General features: G+C 45.9%; 2 protein-coding genes across 3 annotated transcripts in view; one reads left to right on the plus strand and one right to left on the minus strand.

The window, feature by feature from the left end:
• Positions 1 to 18,475, minus strand: part of cUnh18orf63 (chromosome Un C18orf63 homolog) — a 19,074-nt gene extending 599 nt beyond the window's left edge. Inside the window, exons 1-15 of one of the 2 annotated variants that reach the window (XM_080864792.1) lie at positions 18,345 to 18,475; positions 17,839 to 17,948; positions 16,487 to 16,622; positions 16,203 to 16,281; positions 11,881 to 11,937; positions 11,662 to 11,773; positions 10,934 to 10,975; positions 10,740 to 10,849; positions 10,398 to 10,510; positions 9,162 to 9,258; positions 8,188 to 8,273; positions 7,773 to 7,959; positions 3,193 to 4,056; positions 2,855 to 2,938; positions 1 to 38 (exon numbers count right to left, since the gene is read on the minus strand). The exon at positions 1 to 38 is cut by the window's left edge and continues 599 nt beyond it. In XM_080864792.1, the coding sequence (XP_080720918.1) occupies positions 1 to 38; positions 2,855 to 2,938; positions 3,193 to 4,056; positions 7,773 to 7,959; positions 8,188 to 8,273; positions 9,162 to 9,258; positions 10,398 to 10,510; positions 10,740 to 10,849; positions 10,934 to 10,975; positions 11,662 to 11,773; positions 11,881 to 11,937; positions 16,203 to 16,281; positions 16,487 to 16,622; positions 17,839 to 17,944 (2,111 nt within the window). In that variant the 5' untranslated portion in view covers positions 17,945 to 17,948; positions 18,345 to 18,475. Of the gene's footprint in view, positions 39 to 2,854; positions 2,939 to 3,192; positions 4,057 to 7,772; positions 7,960 to 8,187; positions 8,274 to 9,161; positions 9,259 to 10,397; positions 10,511 to 10,739; positions 10,850 to 10,933; positions 10,976 to 11,661; positions 11,774 to 11,880; positions 11,971 to 16,202; positions 16,282 to 16,486; positions 16,623 to 17,838; positions 17,949 to 18,344 lie in introns of both variants that reach the window. The other variant, XM_080864791.1, reaches the window with a different exon arrangement.
• Positions 18,424 to 23,518, plus strand: part of cyb5a (cytochrome b5 type A (microsomal)) — a 9,596-nt gene continuing 4,501 nt past the window's right edge. The window contains exon 1 of the mRNA XM_080864795.1: positions 18,424 to 18,700. Coding sequence (XP_080720921.1) covers positions 18,566 to 18,700 — 135 coding nt within the window. The 5' untranslated portion in view covers positions 18,424 to 18,565. The remainder of the gene's footprint in view (positions 18,701 to 23,518) is intronic.

Consider the following 23,518-nt stretch of genomic DNA (forward strand, 5'->3'; position numbering starts at 1 on the left):
AGCCACAGCAGCAGAGTCGCAGAGTTCAGCTTGGACAACTGCAGACAGAAAGAACGAAGAGGTGAACGAGGCGAGAGACACGACGAGGGGCGAGCGACAGAACGAGGAGTGACGGGTGAAGATGAAGAGCGATGAGAGGAGGGGAAGGAAGGAAAACGAGCGTAATGAAGACGGATGTGCCGTCACGTTCCCGTCAGCAGTCATTCCCAGCCAATTCACCAGTTTTCCTTATTTCCCGTCTCCTCCAGTGCCAGAGGTGTTAAAGCTGTCCAGGTGCTCGCTGCACCTCTCAGACACTCCTGGATCTGTCTGAGGTCACACACGTGTCACTAATAAGGTCATCTCTGACAAACTAACCAACAAACTGCGACTGCAAAGTGGCGTATTGTGCCGTGTGCTATGAACGACGCACGCTGTTTGAAAATTTAATTCTAAAATTACAAAACAAGAAATCATCCAGTTATTTATTTCTGCTTCTCAGCAGTGAAGCCGGTAATCTCTGTGTGCCGGGTCTACAACAGGCCCTCCCCCTGGTAGCACAGGCCGGAACCCCCGACCCAGGAGGCGACGGCCTCAGCCGCGTCGTATCGATGTGGAGTAGCTGCACTCTGGACCTCACCCTATCCCTACGGCAGAGACCATCCACCTTCCAGAAAAAGCCCATTTCAGCCACTTGTATCCACAACCTCCTCCTAACACTGTTAAGATCAGGCTGAGACTCTAGGGTGTTTCTCAGCTATGATGCGCCACCTGGTGGCAGATGGCTGCATAACATTTAGGACAGTAATTTACCAGCATTGGGCATCAACTAAAATTTGATTAGTAAGTCTGACACCGACCAGTGACACAGTAACGATTGTCAGAACACTAATGATGTCATTTACTGGGCTAGTCAGCCTGCACACAGAGTAGATCTATTCCCATTTTAATGGTTTAAAACCATTTGGCAACCACAGGGTGCGAGGAACAGCTGGGAGAGGGTCGAGTGCTGAACCTTCGTGGTGATTGCTTTGGTCACTAGCAGGTTGCCGTCAGTCGTTCATGATTTTGTTAAATCTTCAGTTAAACATCAGAATATATGATCAGTGATTTTCTCATGCACACGAGCTCACGTCAGACTGTTTCAGTCTTACAGAGATCTCGGAGCAGTTACTGTTTGAGCAAACGTTTATGTTTCCACATGAATAAAACCATGAGCATTCTATTGTGCTTCTACTGAGCTGGCGTGATCCTTTTTTATGCCAATGTTTGGATTTTGCTTTGTAAAGAAGTGAAGCAGAAAACAGCAAGGACTACAAACATGGAAGAAAAACCCACAAAACCTCAAAAATTGTGCGTTTCGTTCAACAACTCACTGCTTCTTCATCACCTCATCATCACACGTTCATCCCCAGAAAAGTTCAAACTCACAAAAGTTAGATGGAGGGAAGAGGGCACTGATGTGCAGCTCTGTCCTTAAGATCAACACATCTGAAACTGTGTGTGTCCCAGCAGGTCTGAACACCAATAAAACCCTCTCACTCCCCATGGAAAGAGCACAGATCAGATTGATGATCTAATCTAACAGTGTGACCGTGTGCAAAGGCTGAAATATCTTCAGATACTATGAAACATTGATCACTGAAGCCTCTGGACTGGATTTTAAACTGAGTCCAGACTGAAAACAGGTTCAAATGTGTGAAAATGCCCCCGTGCTGGTGTAACGGAGCTGTTTTTGTGAACAATGTGCTGGCAGTGTGTAAATAAGAGTGAAAATGTAAGCGGCGTATTGTTCCTGAAAACTTGCAGGTTGGGGCTGTAAAACTGATGAATGTTGTTATTAATGTGCTCGGCGCCCTCCGGGCTCCCACCTCCTTCTGCCCATTCATCACTTTAACAGTCCTCGCCCTCCCGTGAAGCAGCGTTGCTGAGGAAACTGAGGCAGACAGTGCAGGATGCCGTGTTTGCTATTCATCACGCCAACGTACTTTAATACATCACAGTAATGTGCACGGTCCTCCTCAAGGATGTTTATGAGGAAGCTGAAGCTGTACATACAGTACAAGTGGAAATTCATCAGCCTCCTCTTCCTCGCCCTGCAGCTTCATAAACAGCACAGACAGAGGCTGCGAGGTCAGTTAGACGGCAAACTTTACCAGCCCAACATGCCGATGTACGGCAGACAGACCGGAGAAGCAGCTCCAGCTTTAAAACACATGGAGGGCGGTCCAAAACTGGAGCTCACACGTCTGTGGGCACATTAACCTCACAGCAGGTAAAACTAGCATTAGCACAGTTCACAGGTCCACCTATCTCACCATCCAGCTGTCAATCAGCGAAGACACGCCCCCTGACAATGCAAACTTTGAACCATAAGCTGTTATGATGGGGAAAGTAGCTAAACTAGTTAACTGGTTTGTGTTAAACAAGTAGAGGTAGGTAGACACCACCCATGTTTATGTGAGGTAAAATTTGTGTTTTTCTGAATGGAGTCTGGTAGAGAACAGCAAGTAGGTGAAATGCTAAAGCTGTTGTAAATATAGAGTCCACTCCAACCCAAACCGATTGTTGTCGTGTGTAAAATCTGCTCCGGCTTTAGTTTCTGTGCTGGTCTGATGACAGCTTTAAGACTGTGAAGTCTCCTCCACACAGCCCCAACAAATCAAACACCACTAAGAAGAAGACGCTAATTGTTTGTGCTTCACACTTCCCCAATAACAAGAAACGTTTGTATCCAGCTTGTTGTTAACTGATCACATGTGAGGGTTTGTTCTCATGTTTCAGCTCATGTGTGCACTGGTGAGAAGGTCAGAAAAGAAGGAGAAAGTAAAAACAGAGAAATGGAAATGAGGAAACAGGAAGTTCATCTTCTGACCTGATTGGTTTTGACCATATTCTCCACGTCCACGTCTCCAACTGCGGCTCTGGATTTCTTCGTCTTTAGGTCAAAATAAACTCTCTGAAACATCAAAGAAGCACAGCAACAGGTGCGTGAGGAAACACCTGAGAGTTCAGTGGAGGGGTGGGGCCTAAAGGTCACACATCACACAGATGTTTGTGGCTTTTTTGTTGGGATCCTCTGAAAGGCGAGAGGTTCAGTGCTGTTTGTCTGTGAGCCAATCAGCAGAATTACTCAAACTCTACTTGAAATTCATCTTCTGTAGGCTCTTTAAAAAAGTGACACCACCATGGTATTTATTCAGGAAGACTCACCTTCGTGCTGCGTTTGGAGGTTTCATTGTTTGAGGTTTCAGAGGACGTCTGTGTTTCATCTCTGCAGCCAGTGACAGCGTCACTTTCAGAGCTGACCTTCAGGGTGGTTTTGGAGCCGGTCTTGATCTCCGGCTTTGGAGGGATGATAATCCTCGGTTTAAACTTTGTTACAGGACTGAGGCTGGAGACGCGCTTGATGTTAGCCGGAGGCGGGTGAGCAGCCGCAGTGCTGCGGCTGAAGTGAGGGATGATGGGCAAAGGAAGAACTGGGGGGGGAGCAGCTGATAAAGAAGAAAGGCGAGGAGCAGTGGCGGGAATCTCCTTCCTATAGGAAGGCACCGTCACCCTCGCTGACCCTTCCACAGCTCCACCCAGCTGTTTCTGATTTTGGGGACGCAGCAGGGAAATGGTGACGCGGTGCGATGGACGCTTGAAGACTGGAACAAGTTTGGGAGAAGGGTTCAATGCCGCTTCAGACAAGGGAGTTGAGGAGGAGGAGTGGGAAGAGATGAAGGAGGAAGCAGGCTGGAAGACTGGGAGAGAAGAGCAGGAGGTGGAGGAGGAGGAGGAGCAGGAAGGTTGTGATTCTTGATCTGAGGAGTCAGAAGAGGAAAAAGCAGCATGTGAGGAGGAGATGGAGGAAGACGGAGGCCAGTCTCTGCCTCCACACCCCTGACTTTGTGTCAGTCTCCCGCTGAAGCCACGTCCTTTGTCCAGAAGCTCCTGAGCTCCTTCCTGCTGGGACAGAGGGGTCCAGGCTGAAGGCTGCAGAGGCTGGGGTGGAGGAAGGGGTGGAGGAAGCTGGGTGAGGACCGGCCTGATGGAGCAGGAGGTGGTCAGGTTGATTTCCAAACCATTCAACATCTGAGGAAGAAGAGGAGACCTCAGTGAAGTGGAATAATCAAAATGTTGGACTGGGAAATGTGTTAATGTTTGAAATATCGAATTAGGTTGATAATGACAGAAATGATCCAATTACAAAAATGGTTCTTCATAGTAAGTGTTGCTGCAGATTTAACATCTTAACACCCCTGATGAAGTCACACCCAAACCTCCATCCTGTTCTCAAATATGAAATTTCAAAGTTCTCAAGCAGCAGAGATGAAGATCTCATTCTCAGTCACTCATACCAGCTTTCAATCTAACAGTCACACCCCGATGAACCAACCCGGAACCACCTGGGGATGAGATGGACGCATGTATGGTTAAATGGGTGGAGGGATGGATGGATGGTTAAATGGGTGGAGGGATGGATGGATGGTTAAATGGGTGGAGGGATGGATGGATGGTTAAATGGGTGGATGGAGGGATGGATGGTTAAATGGATGGAGGGATGGATGGATGGTTAAATGGGTGGATGGAGGGATGGATGGATGGTTAAATGGGTGGATGGAGGGATGGATGGTTAAATGGGTGGATGGAGGGATGGATGGATGGATGGATGGATGGAAGGAATGTTAAATGGGTGGAGGGATGGATGGATGGTTAAATGGGTGGAGGGATGGATGGATGGTTAAATGGGTGGATGGAGGGATGGAGGGATGGATGTATGGTTAAATGGATGGAGGGATGGATGGAGGGATGGATGGTTAAATGGGTGGAGGGATGGGTGGGTGCTGGTCAGGAGAAACCTTTCTAAAGGTGAATAAACGATCCTTTTGAGCGTCAGTTCCAGCCTCGGCTCAGCCTACAGATGGGATCAGTGGTCTTATACATGGAAATAAGAAGCAGCATAAATATTTCAGTTCACCCTGTGAGCGCTGAATCGATCGCTCGCACAGCTGCAGCCTGTGAATAAGAATCATCTGCAGGACAAAATGAGAAATAACTTTAATCCCACCTGCTTTATTGCACTTTATCCCTTCATCTATTGACTTGTGTGAAAGGAAAGAGCTGTGCAGAAAACACATTTATTCAAGCTTAAAGGCAGATATGCTACCTGTTGTACTCCTGTGCATGAAAGGTTTTTCGGGGAGGATTAAAAAATGTTGATTTTTATTTAAAGAAAGTCTTTTAAAAAGATGATGAAACACTTTCTAACTGCTTCGTTACAACAAGGCCTTGGAACGGTGGTTAACAGGTCGAGTTATCTTCTTCCTCTGCAAAGAAAATACATCATTTCTTTGTTCAGGGACACAAAGCCGAACCTTTCAATGGCTGCTGAGTGAAAGCACATTTCTTATATTATATGAGACCTCTGGACTTTTCTTTCTCCTTCTCTCTGACATCTGTATCATGAAAATTTATTCGCAGGATCCGGAGAGACGCTGTTCTCCTCCTCTTTCTCCTCAGCGCTCATAAAACTGCCTGTGGAGAGTTTACAAGGTGGGAACGCTCAGAAATCACTGCTTTGCCCACACCAACACTCACACCTGCTCGCCAGGCCATGAAAGAAAGATCTGTGAGGTATACTCTGTTTGGAACACCAGGCTGTCCGAGCTGCTTCGAGTCCTCGTGGCTCAGATTTAACAAGGAGCTGGAAACGTTCCTCAGAGCTTTTGGTCCACGCTGACTCGACAGCATCATGTTGGTGCAGATTTACCGCCCGCATCCATGAGAATGTGAATTCCATCACATCCCGGAGCTGTGACAGGACTGAGATCTGTGGAGACCGTGTGAGGGCAGTGAACTCAGGTTCACGTTTGAGATGCTCTGAGCTCTGACACATGGAGCATTATCCTGATGGAAGAAGCATCACAAGATGGTTCACATGATGAGCAGCAACACTCAGGTTAGCTGTGGGGTTTAAATGATGCTCAGATGGTACCAAGGGTCCCAAAGTGTGCTCAAAACGTATCCCGCACACCATCAGGAGGATGAACTGCTGATAAAGGCAGGATGAGTCCATGCTTTCATGGGGTTTACACTAGAGATGGACCGATCCGATATTACGTATCGGTCCGATACTGACCTAAATTACTGGATCGGATATCGGAGAGAAATAAAAAATGTAATCCGATCCATTAAATATTACGAAAGCACCTCACAAAACTTGTGACATGGCGTAACTCAGCTCAGAACCGTAGCACGTCTGAGAAGTATGCGTCACATGATAGAGCGGCTGTGGCGTGCGAGACCTGTCGGCGGTCTGGTGGAGCATTTGGAGCCTCGCTACCAACCCTGCATTTCATCTCCGAGGAAGTTTTCCCAGAGAGAAGTGAAGCAAGTGTGTAAGTCCACCTCTGAATGTTTGTAAAGCATTCCAGCCTAAGGCTTAACAACTAATCTCTCTCCCTCTCCTGCTGCTACTTCAATCATGAAACTGATCAGCTGATCAGCTTTTCTGTCGCGAGTCCGTGTCTCTGGTTTGTTTTTGGCCCACTTTGCACCAGAAAGAGGAAACCAGCGGCTGAACAACAGCAGCACGTTTAAGCTTGATCAGCTGTTGGTAGAATTTATTTAATATTACTTTCTACTCGAAGATCTTTTTCTAGCTGACGCTGGTAACTGTGCAGGGGCGGATCTAGCAGAGTTTAGCCAGGGGGGCCGATAGGGCATTAACAGGGAAAAGGGGGCACAAAGACATACTTTTCTTTCTTATTCTCATTTAAAATGTCGAGCTTTTAATAAATAATTATCTGAATCTGATGTAAAACGAATAGAAGTCCATTACTGTATATAGTAACTGTTAAGTCTAATATACCCCAGTAAGCTATAGTACTTTTTCCATCTGTGCAGTCTGCAGTTCTGTAGAAGAAAGAGGTTGAATCTATTTAATTATTGTGGAAAAATAATTGATTTCTGTGCTTTTTTTTTACATGTGCATTAAATTAAAGTTGATCATGTCGATTAAGCATCACGAGGCGGAGGCTGGGGGTGGTTCCCTTTTTTATTTTGCTGGGAGTTTGCAACCCCATTAGTTTGGTTGCGTAATATTTCTGCTAAGTGCTCTTTAAACTAGCAGAATAGGGAGGATGGTGCAGGTTTAAGTTTATTAGATTGATCAGTATTATTATAAATATTTTGGGAGCAGTGTATTTTACATACAGGTTTAACAGAATAGCAGCAGGATATTTAAAAAACAGTTTTATTGGTTAAAAACACTATATCGGATTCATATCGGTATCGGCAGATATCCAAATGTATGATATCGGTATCGGACATAAAAAAGTGCCATCGTGCCATCTCTACATCTGGATTTCTCCAGATACTCTCCTGTATACTTTGGTTGTAATGACTAGTTACTTGAGTTACTGCTGCCATTCTAATGTGACCTCTGATTTCTCCCAGAGAACCAGAGCTCACTGGATAGTTCCTCATTTTCATACCATCCTCGGTAAACCCCAGACATGGTTCACAGGAAAATCCCAGCAACCACGCCATGCTCATGGTTGGTTTGTGCTACAGCCAGTGCCTACATGCACTGAGTTGTGATATTTCCACTGAAAAGCAGGTGACCAGATGTAGCTTACAAATGTTATTACTGACGTCAGTTTGGATGCAGCAGGGCCAGAAAGTGCTGCACCTACAAGCTGAACAGCTCACGGCTGACCGCCACACGACAGAGCCACGAAGCGTTTGCAGCACAGTGAGATTATCCTCGTAACACACATCTATACACAGTGTGTGTGTGTGTGTACCTGTAAAGATCCAGCGCTGCTCAGCCGGACTGCACGGTAACAGGGCTGTCTGCTCAGATGTGCAGGGAAGCCACACACAGTCTTCAGTGTGTGCCTGACGTCAGACAGGAAGCCGCCCAGCGCCCCCTGCAGGTCGACCCGAGGACAACGCTGCACCGGCTGCAGGCGGATGCAGCTCAGAGGGTAGCTGCTCAGGACAGAGGTGAAAACTTTATCAGATTTGAGATTTTCCTTCTCACTGCAGAGCAGCGATGGTTCATGCTGCTGCTCTGTCCTTGTTGGTAGTAAAACACGAGGCTCATCTTTACTCCTGCATGTAACTCTGAGTATATCGTACTGTTCATCTCTACCTGCCATCTGACAAACACTGTAACAACACTGATTTAAATGTGGTTTAATGCGGCTCTGAGGATACCTGAAGAGTATCTCTCCCAGCAGCCTGAAGTAGACGCTGCAGTACAGCACCTCATCCTCTGCCAGCTCAGGCAGTCTGTAGCCATACTGGAAAACACAGAAACAGATCAAACTTCGTGTCTGCTCCTCAGCATCAGACATGAAGCTCCTGCAGTTTATTCAAACTGTGATATATCCCATCGTACTGATACTGTTGCTCAGAGCTGGTCAAGGAACAAAAACCTGCGTTTGCATTTAGACTGGGACGCTTGCAGTCTCGTAGTAAAGCTGATTTAGTTGGGTTTTTAACTTTATTTAAAAAGCAGTAGGTAATTTGCATCTCCTGATGGAACTGTGATGGCTCAAACACTGCTGAGAAACATCATCAAAAAGAACTTGGAGCCACCTTTATGAACCCTGTAAATATTCCCAGTATGAAGTTAAAGGTTGGAGAGCTCATACTCAGACTGTGGACTGTAATTAACAGTCTCAGACTCACTGCAGAAAACCCGCAAAAACTGGAACTGTGCTGTTTTTCAGGGTGGAGCAAAGGAGCACATGCAGAGGGTTGGTGTGATGAGGAGGATGTGCGGGGTAAGGTGGACATAAATATCTGTCATTTAATGCTTTATCTACTTTGGTTTAGTAAGCCAGACCATTTATAATGTGCTCGTCTGCAACACAATAATTTATTCAGAAGTCCCAAATTTCTTTGGAGCGTGTTCTGGTCCAAGCAGGTCTTTATGTGAGCAGAACTCTGACTCCAGCAGAGCGGTCTGTGCACCTTTCAGCACTACTGTCATTCCCCTCCGTGTTTCTAAAGCTTTTCTGCTTCCTGCCTCAGAGTAACCTCACATTCAGTCTCAGTCACGTTGCCATGCCAGCCTCATGTGCTCCACAGGAGATCTGTCCACTCAGCTCCTGGGTTTAAGAAGAGGCTGAGACCGTGTGTGTGTGTGTGTGTCTGTGTGTGTGTGTGTGTGTGTGTGTGTGTACCATGCGGTTCCAGTGCTTCTGCAGGTCTCTGTAGCTCCTGAACGGTCCATGCTTGGGCAGCTGGCGGCTGATGAAGATGACCTGACCTTTCTTCATGCTAGCAAAGAGACACAAACCAGCCTGTCAATGAACACTGCAGCCGTCAGAGCCCAGCTGTGATCACACAGAGCTGCAGCTCCACCTGCTGCTCACAGCCAGGATAACACCCACTAACGTTACAGCACCCACAGGTGAAGAGAACGACCGTGACACTAACAGCACACACTGATCTGCTGACTACAGTCAGGTAATCACGGCCTTTAAAATGACGCCCACGTTACATCTGAGTGTGATTAGAAAGTAAAAGCCGTGAGCACGACACCTCAGCGTTGCTGTGTGACCACACACCCACCCTACACCTGCTGCACATACACACTCTCCTGTTTATGTGACTCACATTTCGCTCCATGTAAGTGAAGCTGCGTCTCACTGTGAGCTCATCTGTACCTCGGGACAATCACAACCTAACGTGGCTGCGAGCCGGCAGCTCACAGGTTTGCTGTTTGTTAAACAAGCTGATAAAGATCTGTTTTTTCTGTTCACACCCTCAGCTTCTCCTGCCAGAGCCCAGAGGTGGTCCATCCTCCGACAGCTCAGCTGTTCGGGCAGAATGAGGGCGCGGCATTCATCAGCTGGTTCTAAAGTTGTGGCAATCTCTGAGAGACCAATCAGAGGCCATCTCACGTGGCGCCTACGGTAAACAGAAACTGCTGTAACCTGCTGTGCAGGCAGAAGAAGCTGCTGCAAAGATAAACGATCGTACGGCGTCAGTCAGACCAGCTGTGAACGTCCCTCAGTCTGAGAGCTTCTGCTGCCAGGAGAAGCTGACACTAACGTCACCAAGACAGCTCTAAAGGCCTCCAGAACCAGCGATCTGCAAACAGGCGGCGAGACTGTCGGTTGGACGGTGTGAAAGCATCTCATTAGCTGATGGAGGCGAGGAGGTACGAGCTGAGGACGTGGAGACGCTCACCAGCGTGACGACCTCTCTGACGACATGAAGGATGTCTTCACAAATGTTCCCTTACCCTCTGGTTTGACCCAAAAACGATGATATAAAAGTCTGTGCACGGTTCTGTGATACTATCTTTGAAGAGCAGGAGTTTAATGAGGTCACATTTCATCCAAATCTTTACAGTGATGAGCAGCGGCTGTTCGGTGCTGCCTGAGTTTGTCCAGCAGGTGGCGTCATCGTACCTGGGCAGGACGTGACACCACACGGCTCCTGCGGTGGAGGCCAGGTCGACGACGAAGTCAGGGTCACTGCATAACCTCTGGAGCACCAGCGGGGGCAGGTCGAAGTCCCCCAGCTGAAACACAAACATCCTGCTTCAGTCTCATTTTTCCTCCTTAACAGCACTTCTGTGAAGGAAGACTTGACCTGAGCATTTTATTCTTCTTTAATAAACTTTAACTCAAACTAAGTTGAAGTGTGAGTTTAAATCGCAGCAGTGAGGGTCAAGTTAAAACGTTCAGTGGTTTTTATAAAAGCCACAGAGGCAGCAAACCTCGGTCTGTTCAGCTCGCCATGTTACTCACGACATTTACATAAAGGTGTTCTTGTTGTCTTACGGTGGTCAGGGGCAGTCGGACAGCGCTGGCCTCAATGCTGAAACACATGTGGGCCTCAGTGACACTCAGCTCCACGCCTAACACACACACACACACACACAGTAATGTTTAATGTGTCACTGTGTGCAGGTCACTGGGAGGAGGTAAAGGGTGAAACTTACTGACAGCGTTGAGCCTCCCGCTCTCAGTCAGGAAGTCTTTTCCTGGAAACAAACAGAGAGGACAGAGCTCGTCACTGCACGGACTCTCATGTGTGCGAGCTGCAGTTTGACAGGAAACAAAAGGATCACACTTTGCTCGCCTCTATCACAATAACACATGGCAGATATTTGATGAGTTGAACCACAGCAGTACGGTTCAGTCTCAGGTGGTGATGAGCAAAGACTAACACGTGTTATTCAGCAGCTGTTACAACATGCTGCTTTTGCTTCAGTCAGATCTGTGCGCTCCATCATTTCTCTCTGACTTCAAACTCTTTGTTTTATTCAGACTCGTGGAAGGTGAACGTTTGTGTCACTTCAGCCTTGGGCTGCAAACGTGCTGAGTGACAGCAGCGAATACATTGAGGCCAGGTTGTACAAATAACGGCTCGTTTTCCCGGCTCTGCAGGAGACCTGAGCCTGTTTGCATTGGGAGGTGTCAACACCGATAATCACGTCAAGATTATCTCGCTGTCATGACGAGTGATAAGTGAACACTGTGACTGAAATGGATCAAATCAGAAGGGGCCAGAACCAGAACTACACCATGTTGGTGCAACCTGGAAAATGAACCTGATGTGGGACAGTTCATTCTCTCAAAGCCCCATTAGAGATGCAACCTTATCAAACGAGACTGCACTCGCCCAAATTAAACAAGAACAAATCAAGTTGTTCCACACGTGTCGCACCTGAGACGAGGAAGAGACCGACTTTGTTCCAGCTGGGGGACAGTCTGCTGATTAGAGAGTAGGACAGGCAACGCTGGAGGTCCCCTGGAAGCACAGACTGAGGAGAGCCCAGCTACACACACACAGATTACATTTTCATCAAGTACAACAGAGAAAGAACAGCAGGAATAAACATGAACAGTGTCAGTTATGGGACTTCACCCAGGTCTCCAGTCCCACCTGCAGACGGTGTCTGTGTCCAAACACCTGGAGGATGCCGTTCTGTAAGAACGAGGTCTGCAGGAACAGGACAGTGAGGGTGAGGTGGTGCTAGAAAAAAACAGTTTGTCAGTAAAAAAGAAGCCTGGAAGTAACAGAAGTCCCCCGAGGAGGCGGGCTTATGGCAGACTTCTGTAAACCAGCCAGTTCCTCCCTTTGGGTGGGATTTCTGCCCTGGGAGTAGGAGCGATGGGAAGGTGGTGTGTGAGATGGAGAGGTGGGCGTGTGTGTACTGAGACGTTCCAGCCCTCACCTACGGCCATGAGGTCATGACTGCAGGTGTGACGCAGGGATGCAGAGCAGCTCCACTCCAGAGCTGAACTGCTGCTTCTTCAGCTGTTACTGGTCCCAAAGGAGCTGCAGCTCATATTAAAGACCTTTGTAGTGTCCAGCAGGGGGCGACTCCTCTGCTCAAACTGTTTTCTGATGAGTTTATGGTCTCTGTCTACAGTCAGATTTTACTCAGTACGGCACAGGGAGCTTAATTTGATCAGTAAAATCAGTGACAGAGCAGGGTTACGTTGCTCAGCGACAGTTCAAGTCCTCAGCTTGAGACGTTCAGACCTGAGTTCACAAACTAGCCTGTGTTGTTTTATTGGGGTATTTTCATGCAGGTTATGGACAGAATAACACAAATACAAGCTCCGCCCTGAAATATGAATCTCCTGCACGTCTTAATGAAAATATTCATACAAAACATTTTTCATGACTTCATTGAATATATTCAAGTTACTGAATTAAATAAATCAGCTGATTCTGGTTGGACGTTTTTTCACATTTGACTGATTTCATGTCCTTGGGATTTATTTCCCTGCGTACCGGCCCCCACCGTCAGCCAATCAGAACATGAGTTGTCTGAAAAGGGTGGGTAGCCTTAGAGGAGCTGCACCAAAGCCCCTCTTTTAGATAAAGAAGGATTATTTCTGACCTTTGATTCATGCAAAGCTACTCTAGTCAAGTCCAGAATTAAAACATGGAGTAGAGCAGCTCGACTTTAACAGAAACCGAGTTAAAGTGTCATTACTGTTTATTATTTATGATCTACAGTCAGTGAAGCAAGGAGAGCAGAGCGTGAGGCAAGTGTTTATCTTAGCCTGGAACAATCTACGGGTCTGTGTGTCTCAGTGAGGACCGCACTGAGCTGCTGACTGTGGACAGCTCCCACTGTCACAGTGGGACAGAGCTTTAGGGGCCTGAGTGAGGGTCTCAGGCCTCCGGTTACAACCAGGGTCTGCACGAGCGTCCTCACAAAGACAGCACTTTACCGCTCTGTGTGTGTGTGTGTGTGTGTGTGTGTGTGTGTGTGTGTGTGTGTGTGTGTGTGTGTGCAGCCATACCAGGAATGTCTGGAATTCAGAACAACTATTTAGGTTGCGTGTCACTGCCTGGGAGGTGTCGGCACGCAATCGTGTATGTGAGCCACGCACAGAGTGAAAAAGCAAAGAAGGAGACGAGCAGCTGTAACGGTGCTGTCTGTCAGGCATCAGCGTTTCAATCTAATAGATGTGCACGTTCCAACCACAACACTGAGTTTCTCCTGTTTTCTGCTTTTACCATCCACCAGGTCAACAGCGACCCGTCGCTGCTTTTGCAACATGTTTCACATCAGAGGTCTTCTGTTAAAAGCTGCGGGTGTGAAATGTTGCACAGGAAACAGCAACAAGTAAACTGTGTGTCACAGCGTCGAGCAGACCTGTGTGCTACAGGAAACTCTGCTAATAATCACGCACAAGGTAAGAATACGACGTCCAATCGTTAACGGTGAGTGGACGAGATAAGGGCACATCGCGCAGTCTTTGGCAGGCTGAAGACCGGCTGACGTCATGTGCACTCACGTGCACGTGGGGAAGCTGAGGCTGCAGAGCATCTCTGACAGCTCGGCTCTGGTGTCACTTTTCCTCGATTGTGTCATTTTGTTAAAGAAAACAGGGCTGATTGGCTGAAGCTGAGCAGCTGTTATCTGTCAGTCACATCTCCTGATTGGCTGCTGCTCTGAGAAACACTCATCACTGCGAGCAGGAGGGACAAATCACATCTGTCAGGACTGATTACTATCTGCTCTGAGAGTGAGTGCCTTTGTTGTGTGTGTGTGTGTGTGTGTGTGTGTGTGTGTGTGTGTGTGTGTGTGTGTGTGTGTGTGTGTGTGTGTGTGTGTGTAAAGGCCTGTAGCGTGTGTGCGGGCTAAGGTGGCGTGCAGAGCCTGATATGTGCGTGCGGCGTTGAAGCAGCTAACAGAGTCGACTCGTGCAGTCTGTCGAGTTTACGGAGTCAAAATCTATAAAACAGTCAGAAACCTGAAGCTCCCAAAGCTACACCCGCACAAAAACATCACGCACACGCCAAAGGAAACAAAACAACCACTGCTGCTTTTAAAAGAGCTGAGAAACAGCTTCTGCTACATCAAGTCAAACTTCTTTTTTTTTTTTTCTTTTTTTTTTGGCCTGTCCCGTTTGGCTCTTTTGCATCAGAATTGTTGTCTAAAGGCAAAGAAAGATGCCCAACGGATTTACTTTACCAAACTGACCATCCCAGCCTTGCCGTAATGGTCCATTTGATTCACCTTTTATTGTTTATTTTATTTTCACTTACTGAATACGGGACAGACTTGACTGGGGGAAAGAAGGGGAGAAAGAAAGAGAAACAGCTGAGAAGAGGGACGGGGGAGAAGGGCAAAAAACATAAACCAACAGAACGGGCAGAGAAAAAAAAATGCATATATCAATCACCTGGATCACCTGCTGAGAAAGAAAAAAGAAAGCAAGCAGAAGAGAACAAGAGTAATAGAATAAACAACATCACAATGATATATGGGAATATGACAGTAAATACTAAATGTTAAACATTATTGTGCAGCACATAAGATCAACAGAACACAGTGTGCTTTGAGGTAGGAGCCAAAAAGGGTGTAGTTTGTGGGTGTGATCACCCGTGTGTACACCTGTGAGCATGGACGCGCTTGTTTTTAAAAGGTTCCTTCATGTAATGATCTGCTAGAGGGTGTGGGGGGGCCACAGCCCCGTCCTCCAGGGGGTGAAGCAGGTGTGGAGGAGATCAAAACTCCAGACATCCAGAGGCCCCCAGAACACAAGAGACCAAGGAAGACCAACAGAGGGGCAGCTGGTTAGATTGAAGTCAAACTTCAATCTAACCAGCAAAGACATCGTAGCACCGCAGCTGACCAGAGGAGCGGCTGAAGCTTCACACATAGAAACGACATCAGGAGCTCTGACATAAAAGCAGGAAGTCCCTTTCTTGACCCTGAGCCCCTCCCAACAGGCCAAACTCCTCACAGTCATTTTAATGCTGAGCCCAGAGGCTCATATCTGCGATCTGTTTTGGTCCAAAACCCACAGCTCGTGGTCACAGGTGCCCGTGGAACAGCAGGTATACCCACAGATATGCTTTCACACTCAGCTCTGCATCACTGCATCAATCCCTCTCCCCCTCCACCCTTTCCAGCTGAGAAAAGGGTGGAGTTACAGTTACACCAGTGCGAGCTGGTGGTCGAGCCTCGATGAAGCCACAGAACCACATCATAAGGAAAAAGCAGAGACATTGATCCTGAGCCCATCGAACCCTCCACCAAGAAATTCATCCAGAAATAAGATCAGTTCAACCCTGGAGGGGTCCAAACACCAATAACCAGTCTGCCTTGTGAAGCAAAGTCTGCGGTTGTAGACGGACTGGACAGCGTCCACCAGGGGACACCTGACCTTCTTACCACTTGTCAGCCAGCCAACCCAACGCTGTCGTTCTGTCATCCTGGCTCGAGCTGAACTAACAGTGAGTTTTACAGAGAAGCAAAAGCACACATGAAGGAAAGCAGTGTGTTTACTCTATAAACCCAGTCTATCGTCTTTTCAGTGCTTTGGGGCTCAAATTTTAACTGAAATTAAAACCTGTTTAACTCTCTCACTCAACACCATCAGGAGTGCCGGCTTCCTCTTTAACACGGGGAATGCAGTAGCCAGGATTTACCAATCAGCCGCAGTCCACCTTAAATGAGCTCAGGCTCAGAGAAAGCACAAGCTACTGTGGATCATTGTAGTGTTTTTAACTTCAAATAAGTGAAATTTATTTTATAACTTTTCAGCTAATTACACTATGCAACATTTTCTTAATAATGGCATTTGTGCACTTTCATAAGGGAAACGACAGCAATAAGTGTCTCAGTGTTAGTTTGATATGGCAAACTGACATCAGGGTTTAAAGGTGGATGCTTAAAAGTGTAGGAGTGCGTGTGCATGTGTGCATGTGTGTGTGTGCGTGTGTGTGTTCCTTACAGCTATGACCACTGTGATATCAGCAAAGGAGTCCAGAGCAGGAGCAGCGAGAAGATCAGAGAACAGCAGAACCAGCTCCCTGTGAGAACACACATTCAATGTTATTTACACGTGTGCATCATTTAAGGTTCTACTGGCTCATCAGTGCCTGAACACCTGCGTCACACTTGTCCTCCCTCATCAGATGTGCATAAATGAACCTTTCACATGTTTAAATTAACTTTCAGCTCTGGTTGTTTGCTGTGGTGTGACACTAACGGTGGCCTGTCCTCTGCACCGTTCACCTGCAGGTCCTGATCTGTTTGCTCCTCAGCTCCTCGCCCTCATCCTGCAGAGTCAGGGTGACGCAGACCAGCTGCTTTGGGTCAGGAAGACTGAGGAAACACAGGGACTGGTGGCTGCTGCTCATCCTGCACACTGCTGACACAGGGAAATGACCAGGGTTAGCATCAAAGGGTCATAAGATGAGTTCAAAGAGCTTCTGTGAGGTTCATAAGACACAACCAGACAAAATATACTTTAGATAAGCCGACAGTAACTGATTCTCACTCCAAATATGACCAAACAGACACGTTTTAGGTTTTGAAATGACAGTTCTGTCAACGTAATGATCTATTAAGTCCTTTAAGTTATATTTACTTGTCAAAAGTTCCTACACAGAAGAAAAATGCTCAGATAGAAAATTTTATAATCTCCAAAAAACTGTTGGATAAAAAAATTGAAGGTAATAGAAGAGGATATAATTATAATTTAAATAAATAATAATAAATAATAGCTTAATGTTGATCCATATTTATAGTTTGAGCTTGAATTACTTAAAATCACCCTTATAACCACTTAAAAACTCACTGCAAACACAATAATCATTTTTAAACATTAAGCTGAAGTTTTAAATCAGTCTCTGTCACATTTTTGTGCCTCTGACCTGAAAACTATAAAAGCTAATGCTATCGATAGGCTAGTAGCAGCTAACGCTAAGTTAGAGCTGCGCTTTTTTTTAAAGAATTGTTTTAATTTTAAATTTAAAGTTAATATCTCAGTCACTAACCTTGTTCTAATGCTTACACTACACCAAAATGAAACTTATCTTCTGTTGGAAATAGTTTTGTTAGAAAGAAGCATTTCAAAAAGCGTAAATACAAGATATAAGGTTAGCAAAACTCTCTTTAACAGTAGTCAAAGATGGGTGAGGGAAGAAGAGGAACTCTCACTCTCCTTCGTTTAGTGAAATAAATCTTTTCTATTGAAGACGGGGTGCCGTTTATATGTGTATGTTTACAAGCTGCATATTAATAACTATTTAATAAAATGCATGTTAACGACTCCTTAACAGAACAAGTGGAGCATGATGCCTGATTAATGTTTAGTCTGATTTAACTTTTTTTTTTTGCTGCATAGTGATGAGTTGTATTAATAGAAGAACTTTGAGTTCGGGTTCGCGTGTTTTCCCGCCGTAGAGCCGCTCCAGTATCAGTCTAAATTTTCTACTCTGAATGCCAACTTATGACATAACATTAACCAAGTTATGCAGGTCAAATGGGATTTGCGACTACAACCGGATGTCCGGCTGCCCGCTGAAACGCTCAGATTAGGAAAAAAAAATCTCAGTACGTGGGCTACGTGAGAAGACCCGAACCGTTGCGTGAGAAGTGAGTTTCCTTGACAGCCGATGAACTCCGGCGAACTTTGCCCTCGTCCTCGTCCCCGTCCTGGCACGGGAAGAGCCAATCACAGACGACCATTATCCTGGAGGAGGGAAGGAAAAGCCAATAGCATATTAGGAGAGCGGTGGGGAGGGCGGTCTCCGCCAGTGTGTCAGGAACTTTGAGACACCATCATAAAGCAACCAGTAATAACTACGAGCACAACGGAAATTACAAAGCAGTATTTCATAATAAAAGCACAATGCAGCATAATAATGATAATAATAACGACATAAATAAATAAAACGCATAGGTTTAGTACACCAGCATATTTGCAATGAAATATATAAGCTATAGATATCAGGGCACTTATTTGAGGAATCATTTGAAGCATTATGTTACTTAACTTTAATGTTATTTTGTAAAGGTTATGAAAATAAAATACTTCAACTTTTTGCTGATAACTGCCATTCTTTCTGAAGAAGTCCGTTTCACTAACCGGAGAAGGCTTTTATTTTGGAGGCAGCAGCAGGAGGCGACACTGAGCTCAGGTGAATTCAGCAGCTGGGGTTTGCTCAACGCTGGAAGTTAGCGTGGACTCTCTCTGGGGTAAATGTCGGTGTGTTTTTGTGGACTCACTGTCTTGACACCCTCGCTGCGATTATATAACCTCGGACAGGCTGCTCAGCCCTCAGAACTCGCTCGCACAGCGTCGCACAGATGGGTGAAGAGAAGAAAAGCTCCGAGGCAGTGAAATACTACAGACTGGCAGAGATAGAGAAGCAGAACTCCTTCAAATCGACGTGGATCATCATCCACAACAAAGTCTACGATGTGACCAAGTTTCTGGAGGAGGTGAGCTCGGTGTCTGGGTGGTGAGGGTGGTGGGAGTGCAGCGGTATTATGTGTGTGTGGAAATCAGCCAAAACAGGAAATGAGGAAACTAGACACCCTGAACTGAGAGGGAGAAAAATCCAACCAAACCGCTTTTGGATGCATCCTTAGCAGCTTGTAGTTTCACAGTACAGACTGGAGCCTTCTCAGAATCGCAGGGGTCCCAGGAAGGGCCCCAGAGGAACCCGGCCAACTTAAACAATAAGTCAAAGGTCAGATGGGAAGTATCCGAATCAGGGCAGGTGTCTCCGCTACAACGGAGACCGGATTTGTTTGGGTTTTGTGGTCTATGGAAGCCCAGAAATACCAAAAGACTCTGGACATAGATGGATAGGATTATTGATTAGAAACTGGATGTCTGTGTTCAGTGGGACTGTCAGGCTGAACGAGTCAATCCTGGATTTTTCATTTTTAAACTGATCGTGTTTTATTGGGAAATTGTCAAAAATGTAATTGATCTTCAACAGTTTCAATTTCTGATCAAAAACGATTTAGTGACAATAAATGATGGTATTGATCTTTGCATTGATTAAAAGCCTTTAAACTGGCCAGACACCAGCTTCACTGACCAATGCCTGTCTGTACCTAATGTTTGCTGATGTTGGGACATTTAGTGATGATTTCTTTGTTTCACTGGAACAAAAATGGGAATAAAACAACAAAAACATATTTCATAATAATAAAAAGTATAATAAAATAATGTATGTAAAATTTTAATTAAAACATTTTGGCAGATTTACATTTTTAAACATTAAACTATAAACCTGAAAGGACTTTTTTTCCAGTTGATCAATATATGGCTCAGGGGTTTGGGAAGCATATCTGTAACCGGAAGGTTGCCGGTTCGATACCTGGGCTCTCTGTCCTGGTCGTTGTGTCCTTGGGCAAGACACTTTACCCTACCACCTACTGGTGTTGGCCAGAGGGGCCGATGGTGCGATATGGCAGCCTGGCTTCTGTCAGTCTGCCCCAGGGCAGCTGTGGCTACAACTGTAGCTGCCTCCACCAGTGTGTGAATGTGAGAGTGAATGAATAGTGGCATTGTAAAGCGCTTTATAAATCCAATCCATTATTATTATTATTAGAATTTTCTGTTCCGATTGTTGAGCTGACTGATTTTGATTAAGTTAAGGTGAAGTTACTCTGGGTACCTGCAACATTTAAATAAAAGTTTTAGACCAGTTTAGTAGTGTTAGAGAGATGACCCTGTATGCAGCACATGGCAACAGTGGGAAGGAAGAACTTCCTTTTAACAGGAAGAAACTTCCAACCAGGCTCAGGCAGGTTTGGCCTCTTTGAACATATGAATGAATAAATGCGTCCGACTGCCTCTGATTGGTCTAGAAAAGGTGTGATGGTTGATATAATGAAGTGGTACCTGGCCGTCTGTGTGCAGGTTTATTGCAGGTTTAACGTGCTGCTCTGAAGCACAGAGCGATCTAAGGCCGTAAACATGGATCGTTTCAGTTTGCATGCAGCAAATGTGACTGCTGCACACAAAGCGTCAGCCCCACGACCCTTCACCTCCACCTCCGCTCAGCTTTACACCGTCCCTCTGCTTTCAGATATCGTCAGGCTTCAGTTTTCTGGATGAACTCTGCCACAGTTTGCTCTCTGGCTTTGTGCTGCAGACTCTGGTGAATCATTGGCAGGCTGCAGTGATGCAGCTATGGGGGGGCTGCGTTTATAACATGTGACTACACAAAGAGAGATAACTGGCTCTGACTCACTTCAGATCTAAACCAGATGTGTTTTCATTGTTAATTTAATCCTGGAGACGTCAGCATATGTGAGGAATTGTTCAATTAAAGATGAACAGCAGGAAGTTTTTGATCCAAATCAGAAATATCCAGGAAACTGGATCCACTGGTGGAAGTGTTCACACCCTTTACATGCAGATATAAGCACTGGATAGCAGAGCTGATTGGAGTTGATGAGGTGAGCATCAGTTACATGCTGCACAGCTGTCCATGTTTGCTTTGAATGATGAGACAATGAGCATGCCCCGGGTGGTCCCTCTTTTTACTTCCTGCAGACTTATGAGGTTTTGTGGTCACATGACAGCTAGTCACATGATGTTAATGATTTGGACATGTAACAGTGTAGAGACTAAAGGTCTAGGGACCAGTCTGCAACCATCTGCCAACCTCAGGTCACTGGGAGAAAATGATTATTCTCCAACTGGTTGGCCAGAGGGTGCTGGCAGACCTGAAGGCCAGACATTGACTGCCTGGAAACTACTGGTTGCTAGGGAAAAAATGTATTCACCAACCACTTACTTGTGATTTCTTTGGTCGCTAGGCTTGCAGACTGCTGTGTCACCTGTAATGTAACAGACGCTGCATCTGGAAACATGACAAACAAACCCTTTGAAACATGGCGGCCGCAGCACTGCGGTGGAGCTTTTACTTTGACAGTAAACGTTCTCAACTTCCAGTTTGTGTCACAGTTTCAGGTTTCAGCAGCGCTCAGCGAGCAGTTAGCCAGTGTTAGCAGAGAAGTCAGTGTCTTCCATGCAAGCTACGGGCAAATGTGACAATCGGCTCACAACCAAAACAATCATCAGCCAGAGAAAGCCAGCTCACGCTTTGTTCTGAGGATCAATAAAAAGCCCAAAAGTGGCTAACTTCCAAACCCTAACAGCCAGCTAGCTAACCTGAGTGTGTTTCCTCTCTTATTAAAAACAATCTCCCCTGAAGTCATTTATTTTTTATTTTTATGGGGAGTTTCCTCCGTTCATTGATGTTAGCGATTAGCAGACTAAGCTAACGTTAGCTAGCGCTAGTCCATGTTGGTGACTAGAACAAAGGAGGCTTCATATCCTCAGGATCTGGTTTTAAATACTGCAAAAGTACAATAATTTATACAATTGAAAGTTTTACCGTAACAAAGCTAACTGCTGCTAATCATTAAGGACTGATCTGTGAATATTGTGTCCATCATTTCATGGGTTGTGGTTAGAAGTCTATTGATTAGCAAATGTCTTCACAAAGGTCAGATTAGTGAGTCACAGTGTTACGCAGAGGCCGCGGTGAGGGAAACATCAGACTTCACTCTATCTTAACTGAAGTAATTGTTTTATTGTCTCTTGCCGACATCATGCACAAATACTCTAAAGACCACGCCTTCTCAATACAGACTGGCCTATAAAAGAGCTGCAATTGAGGCAGGCCTCCTCTTTACTGGGGAAACAAGATGGCCACCACAGAGGGAACCTGCAGAACACTTTGTTACATGAATGCTTCCCAACACACAGGTTTTTCCTTTTAATTATCCATTACTCATCCCTGGGTAATTAGAGGGATGAGTAATGGCTTCAACTGGTTATAAACTGTTACAATTAATATGAATTTTGTTTTTGGTTTTGTGTGAAGAAAATCTTAAACTGTAAATCAACTAAACCTGTCAGACAAATACAGGGAAACATTTAATACAAGACCCAGATGTGCACTCTAATGTGCACTCTAATGCCTGCTACAAAACTGAAGTACTTCTCTTTGGACCCAAAAAGACTAAATATCAGTAATCAGCTCAAACTGGTCCAACTAGAAACTACGGACCAGGCCAGAACCTTAGGTGTAATAATGAGAGCTGAACCTCCAGGGCCACATCAAAGTAATAACAACGTCAGCCTTCTGTCACCTGAGGAACGTTTCTAGGATTAAAGGACTGATGACACATCACCTAGAGAAACTCATCCAGGCATTTATCGCCTTGATTACTGTAACAGACAACTGCAGCTGATCCAGAACGCTGCTGCTCGTGTTCTCACTAGAACCAAGAAAACAGAGCACATTACTCCAGTTCTAAAGTCATTGCACTGGCTCCCTGTAGCTCACAGAATAGACTTTATTAGTTTATAAATCTTTGAATGGGTTAGCACCAGAGTGCATTAGAGATCTGCTGTCATGGATCAGTCGGGTCCTCCAGCTCTCGTTTACTGACCGTCCCCAGAACCAGAACTAAACCTGGCGAAGCAGGAGATGCTCCTCACATCTGGAACTATCAGGAGCATGCAAAGCTCTTTTAAGTGTAAAATTAAAACTTACTTATTCAGACTTGCTTATGAGTAACTGATCCTGTTATGGCTCTCTACCTGTTTGTTTTAATTTTCATACAAATGATTTTCTTGGTTATTGGTTTATTACAAATGCTTTCTTTTATCACTTTAATCACGTAATAATAGTGGGTTTATATAGCGCTTTTCAAGGCACCCAAAGCGCTTTACAATACCACTATTCAGTCACTCTCACATTCATACACTGGTGGAGGCTACGGTTGTAGCCACAGCTGCCCTGGGGCAGACTGACAGAAGCCAGGCTGCCATATCGCGCCATTGGCCCCTCTGGCCAACACCAGTAGGCGGTAGGGTAAAATGTCTTGCCCAAGGACACAACAACCAGGACAGAGAGCTCGGGGATCGAACCGGCGACCTTCCGGTTACAGATACGCTTCCCAACCCCCTGAGCCACGGTCGCCCCTAAAGCACTTTGAATTGCCTGGTGCTGAAAGTGTGCTATACAAATAAAGTTGCCTTGCTTGGTTATGACTAACAGCCTGGCCCTCGGGCCGCTCGGCTCCTCCCTGGTCACAGCTTATCTGAATGAATGGCGTCTCCTTGTACAGAGTTCAGGGTGTGTTGGCCAACAGTCAGCGAACAGATCGAGGCCTCTCGACTCGTCTCGCTGCTCCGGTTCACTCAGAGTTCAAAGACATGCTCAGCAGCGATTTCTGGATCCAGCTGTTTTATAGCAGCTGTCCAGAGGTGAGCCGAGTGCC

The sequence above is a fragment of the Rhamphochromis sp. 'chilingali' genome (assembly GCF_963969265.1).
Source record: "Rhamphochromis sp. 'chilingali' genome assembly, chromosome: 18".
Taxonomy (NCBI): Eukaryota; Metazoa; Chordata; class Actinopteri; order Cichliformes; family Cichlidae; genus Rhamphochromis; species Rhamphochromis sp. 'chilingali'.